At 41.0% G+C, this 26,403-nt stretch overlaps 1 protein-coding gene across 2 annotated transcripts in view; it reads right to left on the reverse strand.

Annotated features, from left to right (window-relative positions):
• The window catches only part of GSK3B (glycogen synthase kinase 3 beta), a 152,098-nt gene that overhangs the window by 44,107 nt on the left and 81,588 nt on the right, over positions 1-26,403 (reverse strand). For both annotated transcript variants that reach the window (XM_065852550.2, XM_065852539.2), the window contains exons 3-6: positions 24,226-24,309; positions 12,038-12,148; positions 7,807-7,937; positions 4,623-4,729 (exon numbers count right to left, since the gene is read on the reverse strand). In XM_065852550.2, the coding sequence (XP_065708622.1) occupies positions 4,623-4,729; positions 7,807-7,937; positions 12,038-12,148; positions 24,226-24,309 (433 nt within the window). The remainder of the gene's footprint in view (positions 1-4,622; positions 4,730-7,806; positions 7,938-12,037; positions 12,149-24,225; positions 24,310-26,403) is intronic.

The following is a 26,403-nucleotide window of genomic DNA, read 5'->3' on the forward strand; positions in this document are numbered from 1 at the left end:
TATGCAGAAACACTTCCATGTTGTGCTGAGTCCTCCATTGCCCCACCACCTAACTTAGCAAAAAAAAAAAAAAAAACCAAAAAAAAACCACACACCACAAAAAAAAAAAACAAACAAAAAAAGCATGTTATGGAGGTAGACCTTAACTGCAGGGATCATGTGGCAACAGACACATCTGCACCCACCCATGCTCCAGCGCCTATGTTTGTCCCAGGACGTTGCAGGGGAATGTGGGCAGCCATCCCACTGTTTTTCAGCAGCCAACAGCATCCACATGACCAGAGCAGCCAGCAGCATGCCAGCAACATACCGTGGGATGGCATAACACACACAGATCTGCAAGGAAGATGCTTCAGCCAAAACGCTGTCAAGTGATAGCTGAAGGGCTTGGTCTGCAAAAAAAGCCTCCTGCAAATCAGCTGCAGGAACAAAATTATGTACCATCCCCAACAAGCCTTAGGGACATGCACATGCTTGCAGAATTCACAGTCAAAGGTGCATGAAAGCCCAAACTGTACAAGCTATGAAGGTATCCAAGTGACATGAATGTTTGTGCCTGACCACTGAAAAAATCCCTTAAAGTTGTAACACAGGCAGATGACAGATGCTATATTGCAGCACGTTACAATAATAAGCCCTGCAGTAACGTTAGCAAGCAACAAAAACCTTAGGATAACAGCTGGATGCCTCACAGATAACATACAGAAAATTTCTAAGTAGAACACTTTTTGGCTTCACATTCTTCACTGATTTTATTTTTAATGTAGTTTTAAGATAGTATATTTAAACAGAAGTGTGAAGATCCCTACTTTAGACATAAACTCAGTTTTTATTACCACATAACACGCACACAAATGGATTCTTCTACAGAGAAAAAGACTCTATAGCAGGAAAAGACTGTTGTGCTAACATTTCAGAAGAAAACAAAAACGAGAAAACACAAGCATGTTCACATCACCAAAAAAAAAACCAACTCTAAAACGCAGCATTACAATACTGAAGCATTTCACAGTTCCCTATACTTTGAGCTGTGGATAAAATACCGATAATTAAACGTTCTTTCCTCTCCCTCTCTTTTAAGAAACCTATCTGTGCCTGTTGGTTGGTGTACAAATAATGGTGGTTGAGTTCAGATGAGCAATCCCATGTGAAATGGGAAGATTTCCCACTAAGCACTGTTGCTGCCTATCTAGCAAGAACTAAGGAATATCCTGGTATTTACCACCACTGGAAACAACAGCATCACAAACCTAAACCCCTAGAATTTCTAACATATTGCAGAATTCTGGGAAACTGCAAAGTAAGTTTGTAAAAGTGTTTTATTACTTCTCGGCTCTCAAATGCAAAGATTTTGTTGAGAAGGAAGGAAAGGGAGTAAAGGATAGAAAGGAAAGAGTATTTGCTGAACTTCATTTTCAAGCTATTCCACAAAAGTTTCAGAGAAGAGGCTTGCGCGGACAGGTATTTTTTTTTGGGGGGGGGGGGGGGGGGCCCACGAGAAAGTCTGAACAACGATTGAAACTCATGATGTTTTTGGACTCCTCACTTTAGAATATTTTCATTACAACTACTTTAGGGACCAGCAGATAAGAAAATAAAAATAGAAAAAGCAACTTTAAACCAGTTCTGCAAATAAGTTTAATCTTAAAGTCATTACACAGTTGGAGCAAGAGACATTTCACTAGCTTATCTATAAAGAAGTCTCTTCTGGTGACACCTGAAATATTTGTTTTATGCAGCTATCCTCTGAAACAAGTTGCCTCGGTGCACTCTGATAAGGCAGCTGAGCCAATCTATCAGCTCTCAGCTGGCAAAAAGATGTCAACCAGGACCAGCCACCTTCCTCTCACTCATGAGCTCCCACCACGTTGCTTTTACCAGGTCTCTGCTACTTATCGAACTACACAGTAATGCTGATTCAACTCACGAATGTAGCAGAAAGATACACTAACTAGAGTCTCCTGCCAATGGAAGCTACATTGGTGCATTAAACACTAAACCATGAGAGCCAGGGTATGCAGGGGCAAGAAAGAACAAGGGCTGGGGCTGCCAATTTTGGCAGCAGCCACCAATAAGTAAGTTCTGCCCTTTTATCACAGTATCACAGTATGTTTGGGATTGGAAGGGACCTCAAAAGATCATCCAGTCCAATCCCCCTGCTGGAGCAGGAACGCCTAGGTGAGGTCGCACAGGAAGGTGTCCAGGCGGGCTTTGAATGTCTCCAGGGAAGGAGACTCCACAACCTCCCTGGGTAGCCTGTTCCAGTGCTCTGTTACCCTCACTGAGAAGAAGTTCTTTCTCAAATTTAAGTGGAACCTCTTGTGTTCCAGCTTGATCCCATTGCCCCTTGTCCTATCATTGTTTGCCACTGAGAAAAGCCTGACTCCATCCTCGTGGCACTCACCCTTTATATATTTATAAACATTAATAAGGTCACCCCTCAGTCTCCTCTTCTCCAAACTAAAGAGCCCCAGCTCCCTCAGCCTTTCTTCATAAGGGAGATGCTCCACTCCCTTAATCATCTTTGTTGCCCTACGCTGGACCCTCTCCAGCAGTTCCCTGTCCTTCTTGAACTGAGGGGCCCAGAACTGGACACAATATTCCAGATGGGGTCTCACCATGGCGGAGTAGAGGGGAAGGAGGACCTCTCTCGATCTACTGACCACCCCCCTTGTAATACACCCAAGGATGCCATTGGCCTTCCTGGCCACAAGGGCACAGTGCTGGCTCATGGTCATCCTGTTGTCCACCAGGACCCCCAGGTCCCTTTCCCCTACACTGCTCTCTAATAGGTCATTCCCCAACCTATACTGGAACTTGGGATTGTTCCTGCCCAGATGCAGGACTCTACACTTTCCCTTGTTAAATTCCATCAGGTTATCCCCCGCCTAACTCTCCAGCCTGTCCAGGTCCCGCTGGATGGCAGCACAGCCTTCTGGCGTGTCAGCCACTCCTCCCAGCTTAGTGTCATCAGCAAACTTGCTGATGGTACACTCAATTCCCTCGTCTAAATCATTAATGAATATATTGAATAATATTGGCCCCAGTACTGACCCCTGAGGCACTCCACTAGATACTGGCCTCCAACTGGACTCCGCACCATTGACCACCACTCTCTGGCTTCTCTCTTTAAGCCAGTTTGCAACCCACCTCACTACTCTATTGTCTAGACCACACCTCCTCAATTTAGCTGTGAGGATGCTGTGAGGGACTGTGTCAAAGGCTTTACTGAAGTCAAGGTAGACCACATCCACCGCTCTGCCATCATCCATCCACCTTGTTACATTCTCATAAAAGGCTATGAGGTTGGTCAAGCATGACTTACCCTTGGTAAAGCCATGCTGACTGCCCCTAATGACCCTCTTATCCCTGATATGCCTTGAGATGGCACCAAGGATAAGCTGTTCCATTACTTTCCCAGGGACAGAGGTGAGGCTGACCGGTCTATAATTACCCAGGTTTTATCTTTGTGTCATTACTTTCCTCAGATTTCTTATGGTTCTGGCTCTTTTTTCCTCCCAGGGAGATACATAAGTGTTGCTATAATACATACTGAAGAATAAGTAATTGAAAAAAAAAATAGTGAGAGCAGGAAAGTCTTCAGGAATGCTTCTGTTCTCAAAGAAATGCAGAATTCAGATGAGCCAGCCAACCACTAAGTTAGCACCAGTTAGAACATACTAACTTTAACTGTTTATAAACATCCCATCAAGACTTACTGTGATCTCCAAACCCTTTTGGAAATATTATACCTTGCCTAAGTGACTCAAGTCCATTAGCAAGGTAAAAGCTTAGCACAGTATTGGGGAACCTGAGAGTCAAATCCTGTCTCTTCTGCTAGCACCCAGAAGCAGCCCAGGGAATATCTTCACTAAAAAACTGAAGAAGTTACCCAAAACCAGCTGACACACTGACGCTCATTTTAATGACTTTTCATTTTGTTGTTCATATTTTGGACTCCACTGTAAGAAAACCCGTGTGTTCCCTGTCCTCTGTCAAAACTTCCAGCTTCCCTAACATCTCCATGACACACCTATGTGCCAGGTATTAGACAGAAGTCTTCATGTTCAAAATTAATGACTAAAGAACAACAAAAGTTATCGGAATACGTGAAATCAGAAATACTGCTGTATGCTATATATTAAAAATGTCAAGAGAGTTTAAAGTCCATCATTAGGCCACATTTGCCCTCCCACTAAAAGCTCTCTACTTAAAGCTAAGTAAATAAGTTACAGAATTATTTTTGTCTAAATCACAGCATTCAGAAGCAGTAGTAGAGATTTCTATGGTCATTCTTTATAGTTACTTTAAGTCATCAAAATGCTTTTATGGCTTGAGAACTCATACCTACTTTTAAACTAAATGCCAAAACTAACTGGACATTTGTTTGAAATCAGATTTCCCCCATATATTAAAAAAGCTTCTTTCCTAATGTAATTGACACTGAAATCACAGCAGCTGTCTACAAAATGTGTATATTTTGTTAAGAAGTTGTACATGCTCACTGACAATAGAATTCTGCCTCTGCGGATTATATCCAAGATTTCTGGAAACCTTTAATCTTAACTACAGAACAAAAACGCATGCAGCTGGTATAGATTTCAACAAACACGCATACATACCTATACTGGAGGTATAATCGGTGGCTCCAAAGATCAACTCTGGTGCCCTGTAGTACCGAGAGCAGATGTATGAGACATTAGGTTCTCCACGAACCAGCTGTTTTGCACTGAAAAGGAAACAAATCTTTCAGTAATGAATAGTTTCACAATGTTGCAGTACAGACCAACATTAAGCTTGGGCACCCTTCACCCACACCCAATTCCTAAATGCTAAAGTACCATGTTCTTCTAAGTTGATGCAAGCCACAGACTCAATGATTTACCACAAAATCAGTTCAATATATCAAGCAACTGCCTTATATTAGACATAGCAAAGGAGATTCTGACTACAAGCTAGGCAATATATAGGGTCAGATTTTTGGCTGGCAGTTGTCTTTCACCAGGTACAAAAGTTGGTTTATAAAGAAAAAGACGACAGAATACGTTGCAGTCAAATATAGTTACCATTTAAGGTTCAAAAGCTCTGGATACTCACCAGAAACAAGAGTAGGGTTTTTGATAACTATTTTTTTTTTTTTTTAAATTTCCATCAGAAATTAAAGGATCTTTGCTGTTTAAGGGAGTGTGGTATGAGGCAGAAAAGGTATGAGGAGACAAAGGAAAAAAACGTTGCCATTATAGTCACATGTTAATGGTCCATAACTAACATGAAGGCTTAATTTGTACTGCAACAGATTAGCCACAAAGTATCTAATGTACAGAATTACCCTAACCACCACCTTTGAAAGAATTTCAGAAAATAAAGGCACATGAGAGCACATTACTTTTGGAACATGAGCCTATGAACATATTATACTTCTTTCTTAATTAACACCAAGTATTAGATGGAAAGAAACTGGAAGATAAAACTAGCCTTTCAGAAATACAGCATTCAAGTAAGTAGCACCAAACTGAGCTGAAAGGCAAGCCAGACAAATCCTATGTCCAACCTTCCGGAAACTCTTCTCAGCCTTCAGAGAATAAGGACTCCCATCAAGTATTTAGCCTGTCTTAAAGTCTCAGTTTTCTGCTTTCTATTACAAACTACAGTTAACAAATTCCCACAGAGAAGTATCACCTTTTTATGCATTGCTACTTTTGAGTTTCAGTGCAGTTCCTATTTTGTGCCAGCACTGGTGAGGTAGCGCTGAGGAGGAGATTCCCAAGCCACCAGGCATGACGATGCACTGCTTGAATAACCATCTGACATTCCTACTCACTAGAGGCAAGCAAATTTAGCAACAGCAGCTTCCGTGACCTCTTGCACATACACCCTAACTATTTTAGTCTGCAAAGTTACAGCACAATCTAAAGACTGAAACTCCCGAGAGAGAAACCTGTCTCCTGCCTCAGTGTCAATTCCCAGAATCTCTGTATCAGTTCTAAGACAGGGTTGGACTCCAAAGGTGATTCACTTGAATGGAGGATATGGGAAATAAATGTGCCATTGGAAACAACAACACAGACATCTACTATTTAGGAGCTTAATTAGAAGTGTTATTTCTCAAAGGGGGAGTAGGGTCTTTGAACATGAGCTAGTGGAGCTCATCAACAGAGCTTTAAATTAGACATGATGAGGGGCAGAGGACAATATCAGGCTCGCTTGTGACAAGCTGTGGGATGAGACGCCAAGGATAGAGGGGTGAGGTGCTAGGGAGGATCCTCAGCTGGTGGCCCTGGGACGTGCTGGACTCCTTGGAGCACACTTGAAATCTCATGGAGATGAGGCAGGGGCTCCTGAGGTTATTGAAGCCAACAACAAAACACCAGTGAAATACTTAAAAGGAATTAAGGGCTGTTCCACTAAGAAGGTGACGTGGCTGACAGCCCAGCTGAAGTGCCTCTGTACCAATGCATGCAGCATGGGCAATGAACAAGAGGAGCTGGAAGCCATCAGGCTGTTAGAAGGCTACATACAACCTAGTGGCCTTTATTGAAATTTGGTGGGACAGATCCCATGACTAGAGCATGGTGACTGATGGCTACAGGCTGTTCAGAAGGGACAGGCAAGGAAGGAAGGGTGGAAGGTTTTGTCCTCTACATCAAGATATGGAGGGAGTGTGAAGAGCTGCTTCTGAAGAACAGCCATGAGCAGGTTGAAAGCTTATGGGTAAGAATCAGAGATTGAGGCAATAAAAGGAACCTTGTGGTTGGTGTCTACTACAGGTTGCCCAAGGGGCTGGCACAGCTGAGTCACAGAATCACAAGACCTGCTGGTCAAACTGAAGGGCAAGATCAAAATGCACAGACAGTGGAAGCAGGGACAGGTATCCCAGGAAGAGTACAGGGACACTGCCCGGTTGTGCAGAGATGGGGTCGAGAAGGTCTAGGCACAGCTGGAGCTGAACTTGGCAAGGGATGCAAAGAATAAGAAGGGCTTCTGCAGGTACATCAACCAGAAAAGGAAGGTCAAAGAAAGTGTGCCTCCCTGGTGAGCACAACTGGTAAACTGCTAACAATAGATAAGGAAAAGGTTGAGGTACTCAACAACCGTTTTGCCTCAGCCTTCACTATCAAGCTCTCTTCCTACACCTCTCAAGTGGATCAACTGCAAGATAGGGACTGAAAGAGCAAAGTCCCTCTCACTGTAAGAGACGATCAGGTTCATGACCACCTGAGGAATCAGAATATACATAAATCTTGATGAGATGAATTCCAGAGTCCTGAGGGAACTGGGTGATGTAATTGCCAAGCCACTCTTCATGATATTTGAGAAGTCATGGCAGTCAGGTGAAGTCCCTGGTGACTGGAGAAACGGAAACATTGCACCCATTTCTAAAAAGGGCATAAAGAACCACGGGAACTACCGCCATGTCAGCCTTATCTCTGTACTTGGGAAGATCACGGAACAGATCCTCCTAGAAGCTGTGCTAAGGCACATGGAGGACAGGGAGGTGATCTGGGACAGCCAGCAAGGCCTTACCAAGGGCAAGTCCTGCCTGCCCAACCTAGTGGCTTTCTGTGGTGGAGTAACTGCATCACTGGGCAAAGGAAGGGCTACTACGGATGGCATCATCTGGACTTCCGTAAAGCCTTTGACACAGCCCCTCACAAACACCCTTCTCTCTAAACTGGAGAGAGATGGATTTGATGGGTGGATTGTTCAATGGATGAGGAACGCAGAGGATTTCTTTGCAAGGTTGCAGCCAGATTCAGTTTGACAGAAGCTCTTTCCAACCAGATTTCAGGCCACAGATGCGCTTACCTTCCGAAGTCGCAGAGTTTTAGAACAGCTGTGTCAGGGTCCAGCAAGAGGTTCTGTGGTTTTATATCCCGGTGGCAGATCCCAAAGGAATGGATATAGGCTAAACTCCGGAACAGCTGATACATGTATAACTGGAACACAGAAACATTGCATAAGGCATACTTTTCCAGACAAAACAGGGTAAACAATTAATTTAGTACAAACTCTTACCAGAAGCAAAAAAACCCATTCAATAAAGACCCTACTGAATGCATGTTAGTGCTACAAAGATAAGCAAGGGATTTGCATACCTTCCCCACCTGCCCTTTGCCACATACCCACACAGGCAGTTCAAATTTGTTCATTTGTCCTTTTAAAAGTTAGTACAATTCCAAAAAATTAATTGTACCAGCTTCCCAACATTCATAAATAATGGTAGGCATAAAAACAGATATAAAATAAAGGTGTTCAGTTTGGTCTATAAATCAGCCTCCTCATAGAAACTGACAATTACACATTATTTAAAAACAAAAAACCAAAACCAAACCCTATAAAACTCCAAAAACCCGCCAACCCCCCCAACAAGAAAAACCCCCACAAACAAAACCCAAACTAAACCAACAAAACTAAAACAAAACCAAAAAAACAAACCAACAACAAAAAAACACCCCACAAAAAACAACAACAACAACAACAAAAAAACATGCCCCCCCCCTCTCCTCCCCGAAGCTCCACAAAAACCCTTTAGTTGATCAAGTTATTAACAACATTGAATGTTGCCCAAGGACCACGGTAGTGTCTCAGCCTGTCACTTGACTGAATCTCCCAGTTTCTCTCGGTGATGGGAGATTCAATTCAATTTCAAATCTCCAGGCAAAAGGAGAAGGTAGATTAAAACAACTGCTCCAAATAACATTATGTAAGGCACAGCAAACAAGTATGCTCAGGGAGAGTTTTCTCTGCCCCCTTTCCAAGGCTGGCTAAACCCTCAGCAGGGAGGAACACAGCAAGGGGAGATCACAGAATCACAGAATGGTTGGGGTTGGAAGGGACCGCTGGAGATCAAGTCCAACCCACCTGCTAAAGCAGGTTCACCCAGAGCACATCAGAAAGAGTCCAGGCAGGTCTTGAATGTCCCCAGAGAAGGAGACTCTACAACCTCTCTGGGCAGCCTGTTCCAGTGCTCTGGCACCTCAAAGTAAAGAAGTTTCTCCTCATATTCAGATGGAACCTCCTGTGCTTCAGTCTGTACCCATTGCCCCTCATCCTATTGCTGGGCACCACTGAAAGGAGTCTGGTCCCATCCTCTTGACATCCACACTTGATATTTCTAAGCATTGATAAGATCCCCTCTCAGCCTTCTTTTCTCCAGGCTGAACAGACCCAGCTCTCCCAGCCTTTCCTCTTATGAAAGACACTCCAGACCTTTAATCATCCTTGTAGCCCGCCGCTGGGCTCCTTTTAGTAATTCCTTCTCCTTCTAAAATTGGGAGCCCAGAACTGGATGCAGTACTCCAGATGCAGCCTCACCAGGGCAAAGTAGAGGGGGAAGATAAACCTCCCTCAACCTGCTGGTCACACTCTTCCAAATGACCCTCCCCAGATGGCATTTGCCTTCTTGGCCACAAGGGCACATTGCTGGCTCATGGCCAACCTGTCGTCCACCAGGATTCCCAGGTCCTTTCTCTGTAGTGCTGCTTACCAGCAGGTCCACCCCTAACCTGTACTGGTGCCTGGGGTTATTCCTCCCCAGGTTCAGGACCCTACACTTGCCTTTGCTGAATTTTATCAGGTTCTCTTCTGTCCAGTCCTCCAGCCCATCCAGGTCTTGCTGAATGGCAGCACAGCCTTCTGTTGTATCAACCACTCCTCTCAGTTTTGTATCACCAGCAAACTTGCTGAGGGTACCTCAGTCTCCTCACCCAGGTCACTGGTGAACAAGACTGGACCCAGTACTGACCCTTGGGGAATACCGCTAACTACAGGCCTCCAAGTAGACTCTGCACTGTTGATCAGATGTTATGAAGCCAAGAGCTTCACAGGGTAAGGGGAAAATGATCAGCTGCTGGAGCTACACAGAACAAAGAGCTGCTGGATACAATTAGGGCTGTATTGCATATACAGTCAGAAAGGCATGGGAAGCCCTGTTTCTATGTTGACAACAGGCTGCCAAGTTATTTGCCATCTTTTTTGTGTCCCCCACAAGGTTCCACTTAAAACCAAGCTACATGCAGGACACTGTACCAGACATACACCTCCAAGCTCTCCTTTTCTAAGCACATTATTCCACAGTTCACCATTAATGGGTCTGTAAAACCAGATGCAATTGCTAGATATTGATATCAGGTCACATTTGCCTCACTTTTACCACTATCTTTGTCTTTACACTTTCTCTCTTGTGTTCTGTTGTTTGTTTGTGGGGAAGGTAGAAGCCAGAGGAGAATCGCTTGAATTTTGGCTCTAGGTCTTTAGTTTTCATATTTTTTTCTGAAAAAGCTCTGTACAAAGAAAAGCAAACAAACGTTTTCTGAATTGCCTGCTCTAGACACATTATGAATTGTGCAAGTGTATTGCAAAATAATGGAAAAGACTGCTCTGACTTGAGGAGTCAAGTCAACACATGTGGGATTTAGAAAGTGTGCCTTTCATCTCCACACAGCAAAACCAAAATTTCCAGGAATTTCTTACAGCATGTTAAGTTACAAATTTAACAACAAGGTTACTAGAAAAGCTTCCCCGCAGTTCTTTAACAATTTGTCACCCAGGGAAGAGCAGCTCTCTGCCTGCTTAGGTACAAAATAGAAGTGAACAAACAGGTATGATCTGGTCTTTGTGTAGCCAAGATGTCTGGACAATTGCAAAAGCTTTAAGGACATCAAGGTAACACGATCTTTTTAAATGCAGGAGTATGAGAAAGGCTTGACTTTCCAAAAAAATAAGAACAGCCTTCCAGATTACCTCGAACTGGAAGTCCTAAGCGTCCAGCAACATGAAAGAGCTGAAGCAGAATTTTCTCTCAAAGTATAAGTAAGCACAATTTCTCCCAAGATCCCATAATGAAGAGCAATTAGGGCAAGAGTACTGGCAAAAGAAACAATTTATCAAAACCTAACATATTTTGAGGAGCATATAACCTGAAGACACACTGTTCCACCAATAGACCACAGTGACCTTGCAGTACAAATTGTTATTGGATGATAAAATGTTACTGGATGATAAAATTCTGTGCATTCTTAAAAACAGGCACCAGTGCTGCCTATTGAGAAGACATGCCCTTTACAATTTATGTATATATGGTTATGGCATAACACTTTGTTATTGGAATAATTACTATTTGTAGTTTTCTTCTTAATAACTTCCACCTTCTTTCAATCAAATTAAAGGTGGTTTTTGCTTGTGTTTTTGTTGTTTTGGTTTTAAGCCTATCCCTCACATTAAGCATTATGCTTTTAAAGAGGGATTTGGAGAAACCAATACAAATCAGGAATATTTCTTGCTGATTTCTATTTAATGTTACCTGGATGCCACATTAACAAGTTTTTGTCATGTGAAAGCACGATCATTCACTCGTGTGTGGATTGTGGTCACCACAATATATGAAATGGAACTACAAGACCCAAATGGGTCCCATATTTGACAAAAAAAGAAGAAATTTTATTCATTTTAACCGCTTCATAAAAGATGACAAAAGATGCAGACAACTTAGTTCAGGTTTTGAGGCTACAGTGTGTACACAAGCATCTTACACCATGTAGGTCTTCAACACAAGAGCTCCAAGTGGGGAAAAAAAAATATGCTTTTCATGCCCACAACAGAAGCACATGAACTCTTACTCATATGGCAGGAAAAGGGGAAGATAACAGATAAGAGAACATTATTCTTCCTGACATCCTCTTTGAGTTCCTGACCTTTGTACTATTGTGTCTTCAACACATCAGGAAACTGAAGCTGCTAGTCTGGCTGGTGTCAGCCTGTACCTAAGATGCTTCAAAAACAAAACACTCCCCCAGCTTGGTCTCCTCCACCTATTACAAGAAATTTGTAAAGTGAGAAATCAGGAGTGATTGTTTTAAGCCTCTAGCCTCTATTCTTCCTTTGCCATAACAAATAATAATTCTCTTTTTTTTAAATTGCCTCAAGAGGTATGTGCTCCTAAAAATTCCAGAAGATGAATTATGTCAGTAAAGAGGCATCTACAAAGTCTGTTCCTATAGTATTCTTCTTCATCTAACCACATCTGTCAGTTACCTACCTTGACATAAATCATAGGGAGTGTCTGTTTGGCCCGACTATAATGTCTGGCAACTCTGTATACTGTTTCAGGAACATAGTCCAGCACCAAGTTGAGGTACACCTCATCTTTCTGAAAAAGAACAGAGAAGAAGAAAAAAAATCAGCAATGGATTTCAAGTTTGAAGTACAATTATAGCATTCATAGAAGCCAACAAGATGAGAAAGCTGTGGGCATTTTAAGTACAGTCTTAGTGGAGTGTGAACTGCTATGCTACTAGTTTTCCTTCAGGTTTTGCACTTGTGCACTAACACTTGTTTAAAGTCACAGTAATGAATACGGTCTCCAACATAAGGCATTTTTTGATTCTAAATGGTGACAATGATGCAACAGTTCTTTCCAGTCAATATTTTCATTAGGAGATATTTCAAGATGACATATGCATCATTATATAAAGCAGTCTATTAACTCATTAGTCCCTTACCTGCCAAAACCCAAGAATTGCAAATGTAGAAGTCCTAAAGTCACTTCCCCAAAACAACACATCCATTAAAAATTTTAAAAACGCCGCATCTTTTAGAAATGTTACTTTGATCTTACTGAATTGCTAACTATTACAGGATTAATAATACGTATTAACCATTTATTGAGAGTAAGTCAGTGTGTTAACGTTTGCAACCATTCAGTTCATGTGTATTTTGATGTCCCAGTTATCTCCAAATTAAAGATGTGAACCTATTCATGGCACAACAGAACAAGCCAAAACCAGACTCCAGTACTGCTTTTAATATCTAGGATCAGGTTAGAGGTCCATGAATGTAACAGAGAAACAACAAAAGTAGCTTTTTAATAAGGTACTTTATTACAGAATATATTAGCAAAGGAGAGAAGGAACAAAGAGGAATTAAATGACAGTACTACAATCACATAGTGCCTAATCGTGGAATTGAGAATTTTCAGCAGTAAAACAGGTCTTAAAGAGTCTTCTGATATTTCAATGCAGTCTTCTGTGCAAATCCTATCAGAACTGTGAATACATTTAATGTTGAGGGGTGGGTATAATACACTATATCAACCTGAGAAGTTATATTTGAAAGCTAGGTGAATTAATCAGAAGCAACCTCTCCCATGTTTGCTGTATTAACAGCTCGATCTTTCTATAGAGAAAGAAAATATGGACGGAAAAAGTAGGGAACACCCAAGTCTTCAACTGGAGTCCCTTGCCAGCAGGTTCACTGGCTATCTGTGTTAATACCCCAAAACAGGTTTCATTTAGCTACAGCAATTCAACAATATTACTGTGACTTAACACATCACTTCAATCATGGAATGGGGTGTGTAACTCTCACAGTGCTCTGTTTTACTTACCTGTTTCTGTCCTGCCCCAGCAAAGAGCAGCAGTCTCCAACAAGTAAAGAAATGGTACATGGTAACACACACAGAAATATGCACCTTCCATACACAATGAACTGCTGTTTTTGTGCATTGTTAAAGACTCAGAATTCAGGATCTCTGTTCACCATTTTTGCTAATAAATGCTTTTATTTTCAGGACATTTTAAGAGCTCTTACCAATACCTCCTAATAGAACAAGTCACCTTCCAAGGCCCAGCCTACATCACTCTTCCCTACAAAAAGATGCTCTTTTTTAATGTCATTGCTTAAATGACAGCAGTAATAGCACCAGCACTAAACAAATGCCAATGGCCCACAAACTTGTATCTGCTCTTATGGTATTTATGCAACACAGACAAGAAGCAGCTGTCACCAAACCCCAGCCCAGGCTGATGCCTCTCCCAGTGTTATCCCAGGAACTGGGTAACAACATGAAGGAATCTGGGGACCAAGCTGGAGAACAAACTTTTTGAAATGGTTGAGGATGGACAACTACCACCAGTGCAGAGGAAACACCAGATGTGCGAATGTATCCAAGAAAATGATGTTCTTATATTTCAGCACTTTCCCTTCTGCAACAAGAGAAGCTCTTATTTCCCTTGCTCTCAACTTCAAGCCAGTAAAAATCCACCACTACCTCTTCTTAGGTCAGAGTTTTCAAGGTATTAGTTCTGTACTTCCAGTAGAGAAAATACATGTCCTGAAAAATGAAAGTTAACTTATGCCTGGTAAGGTAACCTGTATACCAAGAAAGAAAACAGTCTCATGAAGATGAATTCGATTTGATTCAGTGTAGATATAACCTGATGAGTATGTTGAATGCCTGTCTCTTGGAAGATGAGAAAGTCTTACTGGTAAGAAGTCAGTGTACAGAGTACAGTTACTGAGGTTGGTTACTTTCATTCAAGGGTTCATGTTCCATGTATCAAAAAGACTCACATGAGAGATGTGAGAGACAGGAAAAAAGTGAGTAGTAACAAAATCACAGTGATTTCAAAAGGAGACACAAAACAACACATAAGATCACTAAATCCTGTCTATGCTGCTTCAAAACATTGGATTTTGAGAATTACAGAACTCTTGCTTTTCTCTTCTCAGTTTTATTTTTTTTGTTTTGTGTTCTGTTGGAAAAGAGGCTAATTCAATGGCATGACATGACACAAGCACAAATGAGTCAGAGATGTGGGTTTTGTACTCACCTATCAATGCTTATGAGTTTTGATGCTATCCACAACACTTGAGCAAACAACATGGATTTTGTGTGGTATTGCTCCTGTGGAAATGCGTATCACACTATTCCCTAGAACATGAAGGCACACGAACACCCTTCCTCCAGCCAACAAACAAGTTTTGATGTATCACTTGATGTAGCCAGACCCTTAATATGAAACCATAAAGGCAAGGCTTGTGGTGTTGGCTATATAAGCAACTACATATTCCACTCCTACCACAAGCAACTGACACTTGAGAAATACTCTAAATGACTAATGGTTTGAGTGTTCTGACCCACCTCCTCCTGATGTCACCTGGTTCAAATCTGATAAAACACTCAGAATACACTGTTCAAGAGCCCTTGTCTGTCTGTGTGAGCGTGAGTTGGATGAAAATAACATTCAAGTTACCTGGATTCCCCCAAACAAGATTCGGGATGAGTTAGAAAGCAGTCATGGCCTGACAAGCTCAGAGGATGATGTAACTTGGATTGCCTACCTCACGCGTTTCTCCTAAACACATATTTTTCCAGTGACCCAGATGTATTGCAATAGAAAACTGTTAGCTCAAAGGGCTTGCCAAATGAGGGCAACTGCTTGAGGATCAAGCAGGAGGATCAAGGCTTATCTTTCCATTACTGGAAGCCTTTTTCAAACCTCACCATGTATTCCACATGTGACTTGTTTCCACACTGCTGTTTCAAAATTGCTGGGCTGGGAAGAAATCAAGGTAACCTAAGTGTCAGGAGCACCTCTGAAACACCTCTACAGAGAACAGGAAAAGTCCAGAAGAGACTGCATTGTATAAATTACAGAAAGCAAACAAGATGTCACTGAATAACTCACTTCTCCTTACAGACACTGGGATTAAATAGATTATTAGTTTTCCTCCACAGGTGAATGTTTATATGCGTCCACGTTCTCCTGTGCTTGCTGCTAAGGTTATGACTGTGTACTCTTTAAAATAAAAAAGGGAGAGGGTAGGAGGTCAAATGCTGAAATACAGGATCAATGTATTTAATTAGGGTTTTGACTTTAGCAATGCAGCTCATGTACCCGCAATTGCCTAATTCTAGAAGCTGCTTTTTGTCACTTGGCAGATAAACCCTCAGCTGACAAACACTGCTCCAAAATGAGCCACCACAAAACAACCAATACTCCTTCTCTATGATCCTCCCCTGCATCGACAAACTCCAAGTTAATCCTGAGTAGTTTCTATGGGCCTTCATTATTTTTTAATTTAAAGCGTGCATGTATAAAAATGCGATCAACATCAGGAGAAACAGTTGGACTGTGACTATTTACCACCAACAGAATGATAGAAGCAAGGGAGGTCACATAGATGCCGAACACAAGACTGAGGGCAAAAGGAAAAAAATCACAGGGTGTAATCTGAAGAGAACGCCAGCATCTAGCAAGATGTCAGAAGTTCTCCTAAACTGTCAGTCCTGCCTGGAATCTAAGGAAAAATTCTCTGGGCATCATGTACCATGATAAAAAGGTTAAGAAACTATTCTGGGTGTTCTTTCTTCTAGGGTGACTAAATTTACCAATCAGCATTCTGAAAAAGCTACTAACATGGTCATTTCAGTTTTTATCTCCTGGCAGATCAGTAACAGTGCAGTAGTGGTTCTGGTGTGCTTTTTCTGCTTTTATATTCCCTCTCTTCCTCTCCCCCCCTTAAAATCACTGATGTTTTAATTGAGCTGGTTTTCAGATGGATCATAACAGACCCCATGTGATGAGCTGTATGAGCACAACTGGGAGGAGACGAACAATAAAGGAGTTTGTTACTATGTGTTTGGAGAAACAAATATGGAACTGCACTCTGAAGAAACTCACTTTACCTGCCTATTGAAGCAAAAAGGACACAGACAAGCTCTAAACCTAAAATTAAGGTCTATGACTCCAAAATGCACTTCTCCTTATTGAAATTATCCCAGGGCACCAGCATTGAGGCTATACAAGGTAAATAAGCCAGTTAGTTTACTCTAGGGGATCATGTTTCTTCACTATATAACAGCACCCCACCAATTATGTTTCAGAGGTAGGTGCTACACACAGAGCTATTACTGACAGGATGGCAACTACAGAAGGGTTCTGCCAAAAAGCTCTGAAGGATTTAACTTGAGTTGGAAAGCAAGAAAATGGATTTTAGCATTTCACGTGGATGATACCTTCTTTCACAGTACGTTATTTAAACACTGGAGTATCAGCATGAGGTGAGATTTGCTCTTCACACAGGTTTAGCCATCTTGATTTAGACAACATACAAAGTTCAAAGTCACATAGTTTTTGCCCTAGATTCAAAAAAGGTTATTTTATGTTTTCTTAAAGCTACAACCAGTACATGCTATGTACCTCCTTATCAAGCACTAGAGACCCGCCTTCCTTCTCTTATTTTCAAGGCTGACATAATACATCAAAGACAGAATTTAGACACAACTTCAAAGACAAAGCAAGAATTTGCAGCATTCCTACTCTAACCACTGAGTAGCCATGATACACTGGAAAAATTTGAAATTGCAAGAAATGCTGTAGCTGACCTTATTCGTATGAAGGAATGGTGACATCCAGTGGCCACCTATGCCTGTTTTAACTTGCAGTTTACAACCACAACTATTTCAAAACAGAGCTGTGGCTGCCACCAACATAAAGTAAGCCTAGCTGCAGTTTCACACAGATAACTCTAGGGGGGTAAGAGCAGTTGAAGACAACTTCAGTGTTGAGAAAGATACCAATACTTTCTATTAGTACTGCAAATATTAGGCAAAATACATCTTTTCCTATGCCCTCACTGTTCATGACTGAGCTTGAGAACTGAGATCTGTCCCAAGACTTCTGTTCCTACACCTACTTGTCAAAACTTACCAAATTTTTCTATATTGCTCATTACTCTTCGATGTAACAGTCTGATGCAGGTAGGAACTGCCAGCTGGGTCAGCTGTGATGGTTGCATGTAGGCAGAAGGGAGAAGTCCGGCCTCCCAATATAATTCAGATTTAAGAATTTTCCTGGGTTTTGTTCTAAGACAGTTTGTTTCCTTTTTTTACCTTTGGCCACTGAAAGAGTCTATGTTCTTAGGTGATGCACTAAGCCTTTCCCCTTCATAAAAAATACTTTCCTGTCATAGTTTTCCCCTCTAAAGGGAGACTACAGTAAAGAAAAAGGTTCACTCATTAAGAGAATTTTGGGAATCCCTGCTGATTCTCGTTTAATTTTATGCCCTGTGAAGTCCTTACGCTTTTAGCTGTACTTTTAAGGAGAAATATTTCCACAAAGTTGGAAACAGTTGCCCAAAATCTAAAAGGTGGGATTGATTTGTGATCTTTGACACAGGTGATCTTTGCATATTTGAACCAGAGCTCCCAAGCAGGGACAGTGCCATATAAGCTGGTAATAATTCTGTTTGAAGATGAAAATTAACAGATAACATTGGGATCACTGGGCTGTCCTGCATACCTTACCATGAAAATGAAAAGCAGAATCTTTGGAGAACTTATTTTTCGCCTATACACTATCTTCCAGACCAAGTGGAAATTTCTGAATATATCCACAACTGCAAACTAGGCAAGTAATACACAATAACAGTTCAAACTATACGCCTGCCTCAGGACAAACAACACAAGCTGCCTTCCCAATGGCTATCCAACATGGAAAGATGAGAGCAGTGGCCAGAGCTGGTAGAGGAATGACTTGAGAACACAAGAGTAGCTATAACCAGATGTAGTGGACGGTTCCTCTGGTCTAGAGAGAAACCATGGAGTGTCCCATTGCCACTGCACTCCTCTACTAAATAGAGGTTCTAGCTACTGTTGCCTACTCCGCTCTTACAAAGCTCTACCGCAGGCAGACAAAATTGCTATTTCCATTAACACAACCTACTCAAAAGCGCAGACTGCTCATAACTACAACTAAGGAAATTCCCAGCATGTTGTGAGCCCTAACAGCAGTAACTGATAATCATTATCTGATGACTGGTGCCCTTTTTGAAATGAGCTTGGCAGGCCTCAGGCAAGGACTACAGAGATACCAACATCACAAAACTCCTCATAATTGGCATTAATTGCTCCTTTGTTGACAGCACAGCAGATCTGCCAAGGATTAAACGGATTGTAGCGATTAAATTCGTCTCCGGCGATGGCCCGTCAGCACATTACTAGGCTGGTGCAAAACATTCACATAGGCTCTGTCAATTCGAAATTGGGCTCAAGGCTCTGTTAATTGAACTTTTCGTGCAAGAACATTTTTAAAAACACACACAAAAAAAACCCACACAAAACCCCACAAGTTCAATTAAGAAACCAAATGGTTCAGGTACAAGTACTTCATTTTAACAGGGAACAGAATGCACGGTCCTTACATGAGGACTCATCTGAACACTCCTGCAAGAAAGGACAATGATGTTCGTGCCTCTTTGCAGGTGAAGGATATTTCTCCATAACAGGGATATGAACCTTGAGAAACACCAACTGTTCAGCAAAGCCCAAACTTGCAAATCAGCCAGTTGCTCCCTTCTTCCAAATTTCTCCATTGCAGTCGAATATACTGCTGCTGAAGTGCATGTGAGATAGCGCACAGCAGCTTGTCAATGCAGCTCAGCATGTATCTGCTTCACGTTTATTTTAAGTCTCAGTCTAAGTCTACGAGTGTAAATTTCCATCCTGAGTCTGCATGGACTTTTGGCTGCATGCCCTTACAGCTAAGGTTAAATAAGACTAGAAATCAACTAGAGCATGCGGAAGGACCAGCTCAACCTCCAAAAAAGAGTCAGCTATTATTGCCCATTTGTGATCTCTCTGTGCTTCTACATAAGCTTTCTTTGACTCCTCTGAATACCAAGCCACCTTAAAGAGGGAAAAAAAAAGTTATATAACCAGAAATGCAATTACTCAACAAAAACTACATTTACTTTACTAAGATTTGATGCAGGCGAAAAAAAACCAAAAAAACAACCAACCAAACAAACAAAACAAAACAAACCCAAACCAAACCAAACAAACAAAAAAACCAAACAAAAAACAAACAAAAAACCAACCAACCAAACAAAAAACAAACAAAAAAAACCTCTCCAGTGACTTCTCTTCCTCTTTTGGGCACAGATATGGATCAATCAGACTCTTCAACACTCAAAAACATCCACATCAGAAAACCTGACAGTTATGAAACACCACAAAGGAAGATCTAAACCAGAAATAGAGAAGAAAAAAAAAGTGGGGGGAGCGATTAGAAACTCATTTCAGGTTTTACACAGCTGAATAATTTTACTCAGCAGCCACTGATTTAAGAAGTTAAGTTATGCTATAAGACATCGTGGAATACTCTCAGCAAAGCAGCCAAAGGGATTATTCAGTATGTCCATGTCCAGCCTTCCTTGGAACACAGCTCAAAAGGTTCTTCGCAGAATTAAGCTAAGAAGGACAGGCAGCAAGACCATCTCCCTCTGCTTCAGTAAATCAATGTTTACATTTCTATATCATGCTAAAATGCAAGGCAGTCCCTGAAATTAAGGAAAAGTAGCAAAAATGAAACCAAAACCGTAAACATTCCTAACACAGTCCAATCTCCCAGTGGCAAGCTGACACACAAACCAGGAACCTTGTTTAAGACTATATCCTGAGGCAAAAAAAACCAAAACTAACAAACACAGCAAAGTTGCCTAGCCCTATAATCCTGTCCATTTTCTCCATGGATTATCCAGAAACCCACAAATCACAGAAATAAAGCATGGAAAAGACTTGTGACTACTTCCACCAAGAGAATCTTCCATACACAACTCAGCCAACTATTTGGTTGTTTCTCCTTTCCCTCTGGTTCATTCCACCAGTTAAAATTACACACTTCGGACTACTGAAAAGCAAATTACAACTATGAAAGCAGTGCCCTGCTATCAGATCTCATATAGCCTCAGAAAAAAAGCAAATCAGAATCAACTCTGGCAAATCCATTAAGGAAGAGTCTTCTGAAAAAACTGGATTAGCCAACAGGTCTGACAAACACCCATACACTTAGAAAAAGAATGAACCAAGGAGGAAATAGTTTCTAGAAACAACATGAATGCCAAGCCTGTCAATTGTCATATTAACGTATATTGCATGCTCTTGGAGCTTTCTTAAACATGATTAATACATAGTACTCAGAACAATGTTTATGTATATACACACACACAAAGGTATAAATATATGTGTTTGCATGCATTTATGTGCATATATACAAACACACAACCCACAGCCCCTTCCTAGATAGGGTATACCTATATAAAGGCAATACAAATTCAAAGATGCTCAGACAAGGAGGAGTCACCCAGTCACAGAAAAACAGGGAGGGGAAAAAAAAAAAATATCAGTCAAAGCCACAAGATTGATACAAGATTTCCACGCTGCTACGGCTGGATTACTTTTGGCAAAAGTGGGAAGGTAGTTTAAGGGAATGGGAGACATAAAAAGAGTTCATTGAAAAGAAAAACAAAGACAGGGAGCTCAGACCCTTCAACCTGTTCCATGGATTGCTCCTAGAAAAAGTTAACAGGGAGCTCCAACTCTCTACAAACTAGCTATGACTTTGATGAAACTAAGGAATAGTCTTGTGAGCAAGTGTTATTTAGAATTGTTTTTCTATTTGATGCTATTTTCTGTTGTTTTCAGTTTTCTAATCAAGAATTAACCCGCCCGTGTTGCTACAATAAAGCCAGTTTAAAGGTTGGCAGTGCCAAAACACCTAGTAATTAAAATGGCTATTAGGCACATGGCTTTCAAAGAATGCTAGTCTGACTGGATTTGAAGAAATCCGTTGAGGTACCTCTAAGCTGAGATACACTTAAGCTTCTTAGATATTGGCCAAAAAAACAAAGAAAGAAAAGTCTCTGGGCTTAGAGACACTGGTGTCAAGCACCAGGAAAGAAGGGAGAAGTTTAAGGAACACTCAAGCTGGAACAGATCACAGCATGAAAACCTTCATGCAAGAAAATGCTTGATATACAGGGATCAAAATTAAGTTCATTGGTGAACTATTTCATTAAAGGGATCTGCAGTATAATAGTTATCTCTGAAATTTTCCCATCACTGCTAGACTTGAGTTAATTAGCCTGAACACAGGCTATGGCAGTGGATTGTTAAGTTCTTCATAAAGACAGACAACAATTGCAAGCCCCACTCATCACAATGCCACCTCATCTTCTGCTGTACATTCCTTGGATTTTTACCTTACTCTTCCCATTTGACTTGGCTTCAAGAATCACTTTATATAAAGCCCTGGGTACCTAGATAGCATTTAAATCTGCAACTGCTTCTATATGTCCTTTCTGGTTACCAAATGGGACCTTACACTTTTCTCCTTTTTCCCCTCCTGACCAAAGAGACAGCTTGATTATGAGAGTGATATGGAGGAAAAGATGTTATTGCTTCCCAAACTGACAAAAACATGAGAAGAAACATTATTCTTCCTCCCCAGATGAGCTTCAGGACATCAACTTCCTGCTCTCTGGAGCTTTTCCCAAACAGTAGCCACCAAACTCATACACAGTTCTCTGCACATGCTGCCACCTACATGGAAATACTTGCAAGGCAATAATGTATCATTTTATATTGAACCGCAAAGAGACCTCGCAACCTGAATTGCAACATCACCCTGATGTTCTGCTGGCTGCACCTTTGCCCTAGGGACTGGTTCACATTTGTCCCATTTTGCAACTGGATAGCACTGGAAATCACCAACACCCAGAGCAGAGGCATGAAGAGAGAAGAGCAGAAATTAACGTGAAAGTAAAACTTCTCACTGAAGCATTAAGATTCACTGGTCATGGACAGAGACCACATTTTTAAAAACAAAACTAGCATTGCCAAGAACCAGCCATGTGGAGTTGAAAAAGCAAAGTGGAAAATCCACTCTCAAGCTCAATTTCAAGTTAAAGATTTCCAAGAGAGCTTTACTCAAGCTACTGTTACACAAAGACTCCCAAAACAGTTCTCTGGGAAGTTTTAACACCCCCACTCTTTGCAGGTTTTTGAAAGTCGTTAGGTAAGGCAGTTGTCTTCTGCTTGTCTCATGAAATTCTACTTCACTCTCAACCAAGTTTCAAGCTGCTCAAAAAAACAAACAAAAAAGCCCAAACCAAGACCTCATTCACAGTACTTCCCATCTTGTACTCATGTTGATGAAGGTTAGATACTAAATGAGCATAAGATAGTTTAAAGAACTACACTGCACTAATAACAAAACAGCAATGGCCATGTAACACTGGAAATAATTACTATCATCAGACAGGGGGAAGGAAGGGAAAGGGCTGATCAAAACAAATAGTTAAAAAACTAAATCACATTTCTCATTGATTCTTGCAAAGTGGTTTTGCAGGCTTTCCATAGGTAGGGGCAAGGTACAGGGCCAGTGCCCCCCAGGCACCTCTCAGGGAGGTAACAGAGCTCCTCCAACTATTCCTCTGTGCACTGCATAAAGCTGAAGCAACCTGCCACCAACAACTTCTCCTGGAGATATCTGCTCATTCGCTTGCTACAAAGACCGTGAAGGGGGTGGGGCTGCCTCTCCCATTCTGCTGACCCGCTTTGTGGTGGCAGCAGTCAATAGCCTTCAGGCAGCCATCAGCTCCCGTATACAGTCATCTACAGCACTGTGGACATGTGTACTGGGATCTGAAGACAACTAAGGATGTAATCTGCTCTAAAAATGAAACATCATAACATTCTATATAAATTATCATATAATTTCTATAAATACTTAGAACTATATATAAAAGATCACAGGAAATTCGGAAGGTCATCTAGCCCATTTCCCCACCTCAAAGCTTATGTTAACTCCAACATGGACCAGAAAGACTTTTTTTTTTTTTACTTCATGGACGACTCTGCTTTAAGCATGAGGTTGGACTATACACCACCTTCAGGTTCACTTCATTCTGAATTTTCCTATGATTTGCAAAATGCTCATAGGTACATATGGAAGCTGTTATAAATTCACAATAGAACAAAACCTTGTAATGTCTTTTCTTAAAAAAAAAAACAAGGAACTTTTATAAGTAGACTGAAAGAAAACACAAATGACAGTGTCAACTTCTTGAGGTTTATTAAATCCAGCTATTTGCACCTTCTGAAGCAGAAGCGTTCTGACAAATGCTACAGTCATGTGCTCATACGTTATTTTTCCCTCTGGACTTTGAGACTTGGCTTGTACATGGAACAGATGCCCAAGGAAGGAGGACGTAATCATACAAAGACTGGGTCTGGGAAAAATCAAAGTGTTTTAAATGTAGAATGCTTAACACTGAATCCTAGGAAACGTATCTGCACGTATAGAAAGGTAGTTCTAGAATGTGCAAAGGAAACCTGGCTGTGCTTCACTAAATGAAGAAAGAGATGGTGTGTATCTGAATCCGTTATGCTCTTGTGCTAGTAGTAATAACACTACTCCTCATGGATCACACACTTCCATGCTGAAAAAGATATGCTTCAACATGATCTGTTGGGCATCACTATAATATTTTTCTCAAGGTTATCACATCTACCATCTTCATGCTCTTGTGTCTAGAAATTCAAACAGTTCAGTTATAGCCCAGATGGTTACCAGGAGACACATAATTGTTTTTCATTCTTACCTTCTCTCCACTAGAGTAGAAGAAATAACGCAATCGGACAATGTTACAATGATCCAACTTTCTCATAATCTGGAGCTCTCGGTTCTGAAACAAGAGAAAGCCAAACAATCAGGAAAGTAATTTTCTTGCAAAGTTAGAGTACTGTCATGAACACCCTAATATACACATACAGGGCCTGACAGACCTAAGAAACAAAAGAACAACTGAAGTTGGAAAGAGGCATCAGCTTTCACACATGTATTAGTCTTTTTTTCCCATCACTTTATCACTGAGAAAAAGCAACATCTTTGAGTACATTTTTCCCTCTAAAATAAAGGTCCACAAATCCATCACAGGTATCCAAGAATTATCTACTTACATTTCCAAAGTTTCAGCAGTTAAAGGCAAGAAGGCATCAACTTTCCATTTTTATATTCTTATCTTACTACAATACACTGGATCAGCCAGAATGGTTGGAAACCTATGCCCCTTGAATACTGTAAAAATAATGTAAACAATGTAAAAGTAAAGATTTCTACCTACATGCCTACACTTTTCCACACTGCCATTCTCTTTCCAATAGCAACAAAAAGTACCCAAAATGGAGTAGGCATTTCAGTTCCCACTTTTGATCAGTTGAGGTTTAACTAGGTTTAGTCAGACAGATTAACAATGTTATTTTCTCTTTTTATATCAACCTGAAAAAGCCGTTAAAATAAAATCAGTTCATTACATGCATGATAAACTGGGGACTTTACTGAAATATCCACTGTAACTGAGCCCTAAACAAATGAGGGATCTTATAGTCTAACAGATAAAAATGAGTGAAATGTTGAATTGCAGATATGAATAAAAACAAGTAAGTAAAATTAGCACAGCTATGTTTGTTATACTTCATTCCACAGCTGCTGCTACAATATTCGCTTTCTCCTATGGTCACATTTACACATCACTGTTTTTCCTTCAATTACTATACAATCTGCAGCTTCAAAAACTTAAGGTATTCCAATTTTTACTTGGATCATGGGATTGCTAATCATGCATCTTAACTAGCTATGACCAGCACACTGGTCCTACTAGCATCATTAGCTCTGATCAATTTCAGGAATATTTGGGAAGAAAATTCTTTAACCGCTACACATTTTCACGCTTAAACGCACAAAGCTAATACCTACTTTGTGCGGTGCTGCTGTTGAAAGGATTTCATATTCTACTTATCAGAGGGTCATGTAAGATCCTTATCACTATGATTAAAGCTTAAGGAACTCTGCAAGAACCACTCAGAGCTTCTAATGTGAACATGGCTATGAACTCCACTTTTAATTCCTCTAAGCCATGTAGTGTTAAAAAAAAAAAAAAAAGAGGTGTTAGATAGGATGCAGTTTCATTAATCCTATCATCCCTGCCACCCGCTGACTGAAAAAATAGTTCAGTATTAGCCAGCCTTTTACAAACACGAGTGACATCTCACACAATTATCAGTTGGCAATTACCCAGCCAGTAGTTAAGGAGAAAGCAAGTCCTTCCCGAGCCTGCCCAGCTTCTGAACAGATTAAGGTCTAAGTCTGTTAGGTGCACACCAAGACAGGCCTATTCTATCCTGAAAGATGAAGAGAGAAAGTAAGAGAAAGCACGGAGAGACCTTTGAGGTTTTCGTGTATCTCCTGAATGCCCATGAAGTGAATTTGTGAAAGAGAAATACAGGCTTTATCAGATGACATCATCAACACACCTCACAGAGAAAAGCATTGTCCTAGTAGCAACAGTAGCTTGAATTTTCTCCACTTATTCATTCTTTATTAAACACTGTCAAAAATAAGTCAATTTTGAGTGTTATGGCTGGTGTTCCTGTGACACGTGCACAGTTCAGACTTCAGACCAAGAGGAAGAGCTCATCTTCTCGTGGAGTCCGAACCACACCCCACTGCCAGCTCAGTGGTGTCTCCCTGGGCCAGACTTCAACTAGCGAGCCCAAGTACAGATGGCTCTAGATCCCATCGGTCACTGAAACACCAATTATGACAAAAGACAAGTTGGCTTTTACAGTGTTTAACAAGGTTACAGGACTGATCCTAACACTGTGGCTTCCAGTACCTCAACCAAATTCAACCAGCAATTCATAGCACAACATAAGGCAAGTAATTTCTTCCTCCTTTTCTTCCACTGGCTGTGAGATGGGAGTAATACCTTTTATCTCAT

This window comes from Patagioenas fasciata, chromosome 1 (genome assembly GCF_037038585.1).
Source record: "Patagioenas fasciata isolate bPatFas1 chromosome 1, bPatFas1.hap1, whole genome shotgun sequence".
Taxonomy (NCBI): Eukaryota; Metazoa; Chordata; class Aves; order Columbiformes; family Columbidae; genus Patagioenas; species Patagioenas fasciata.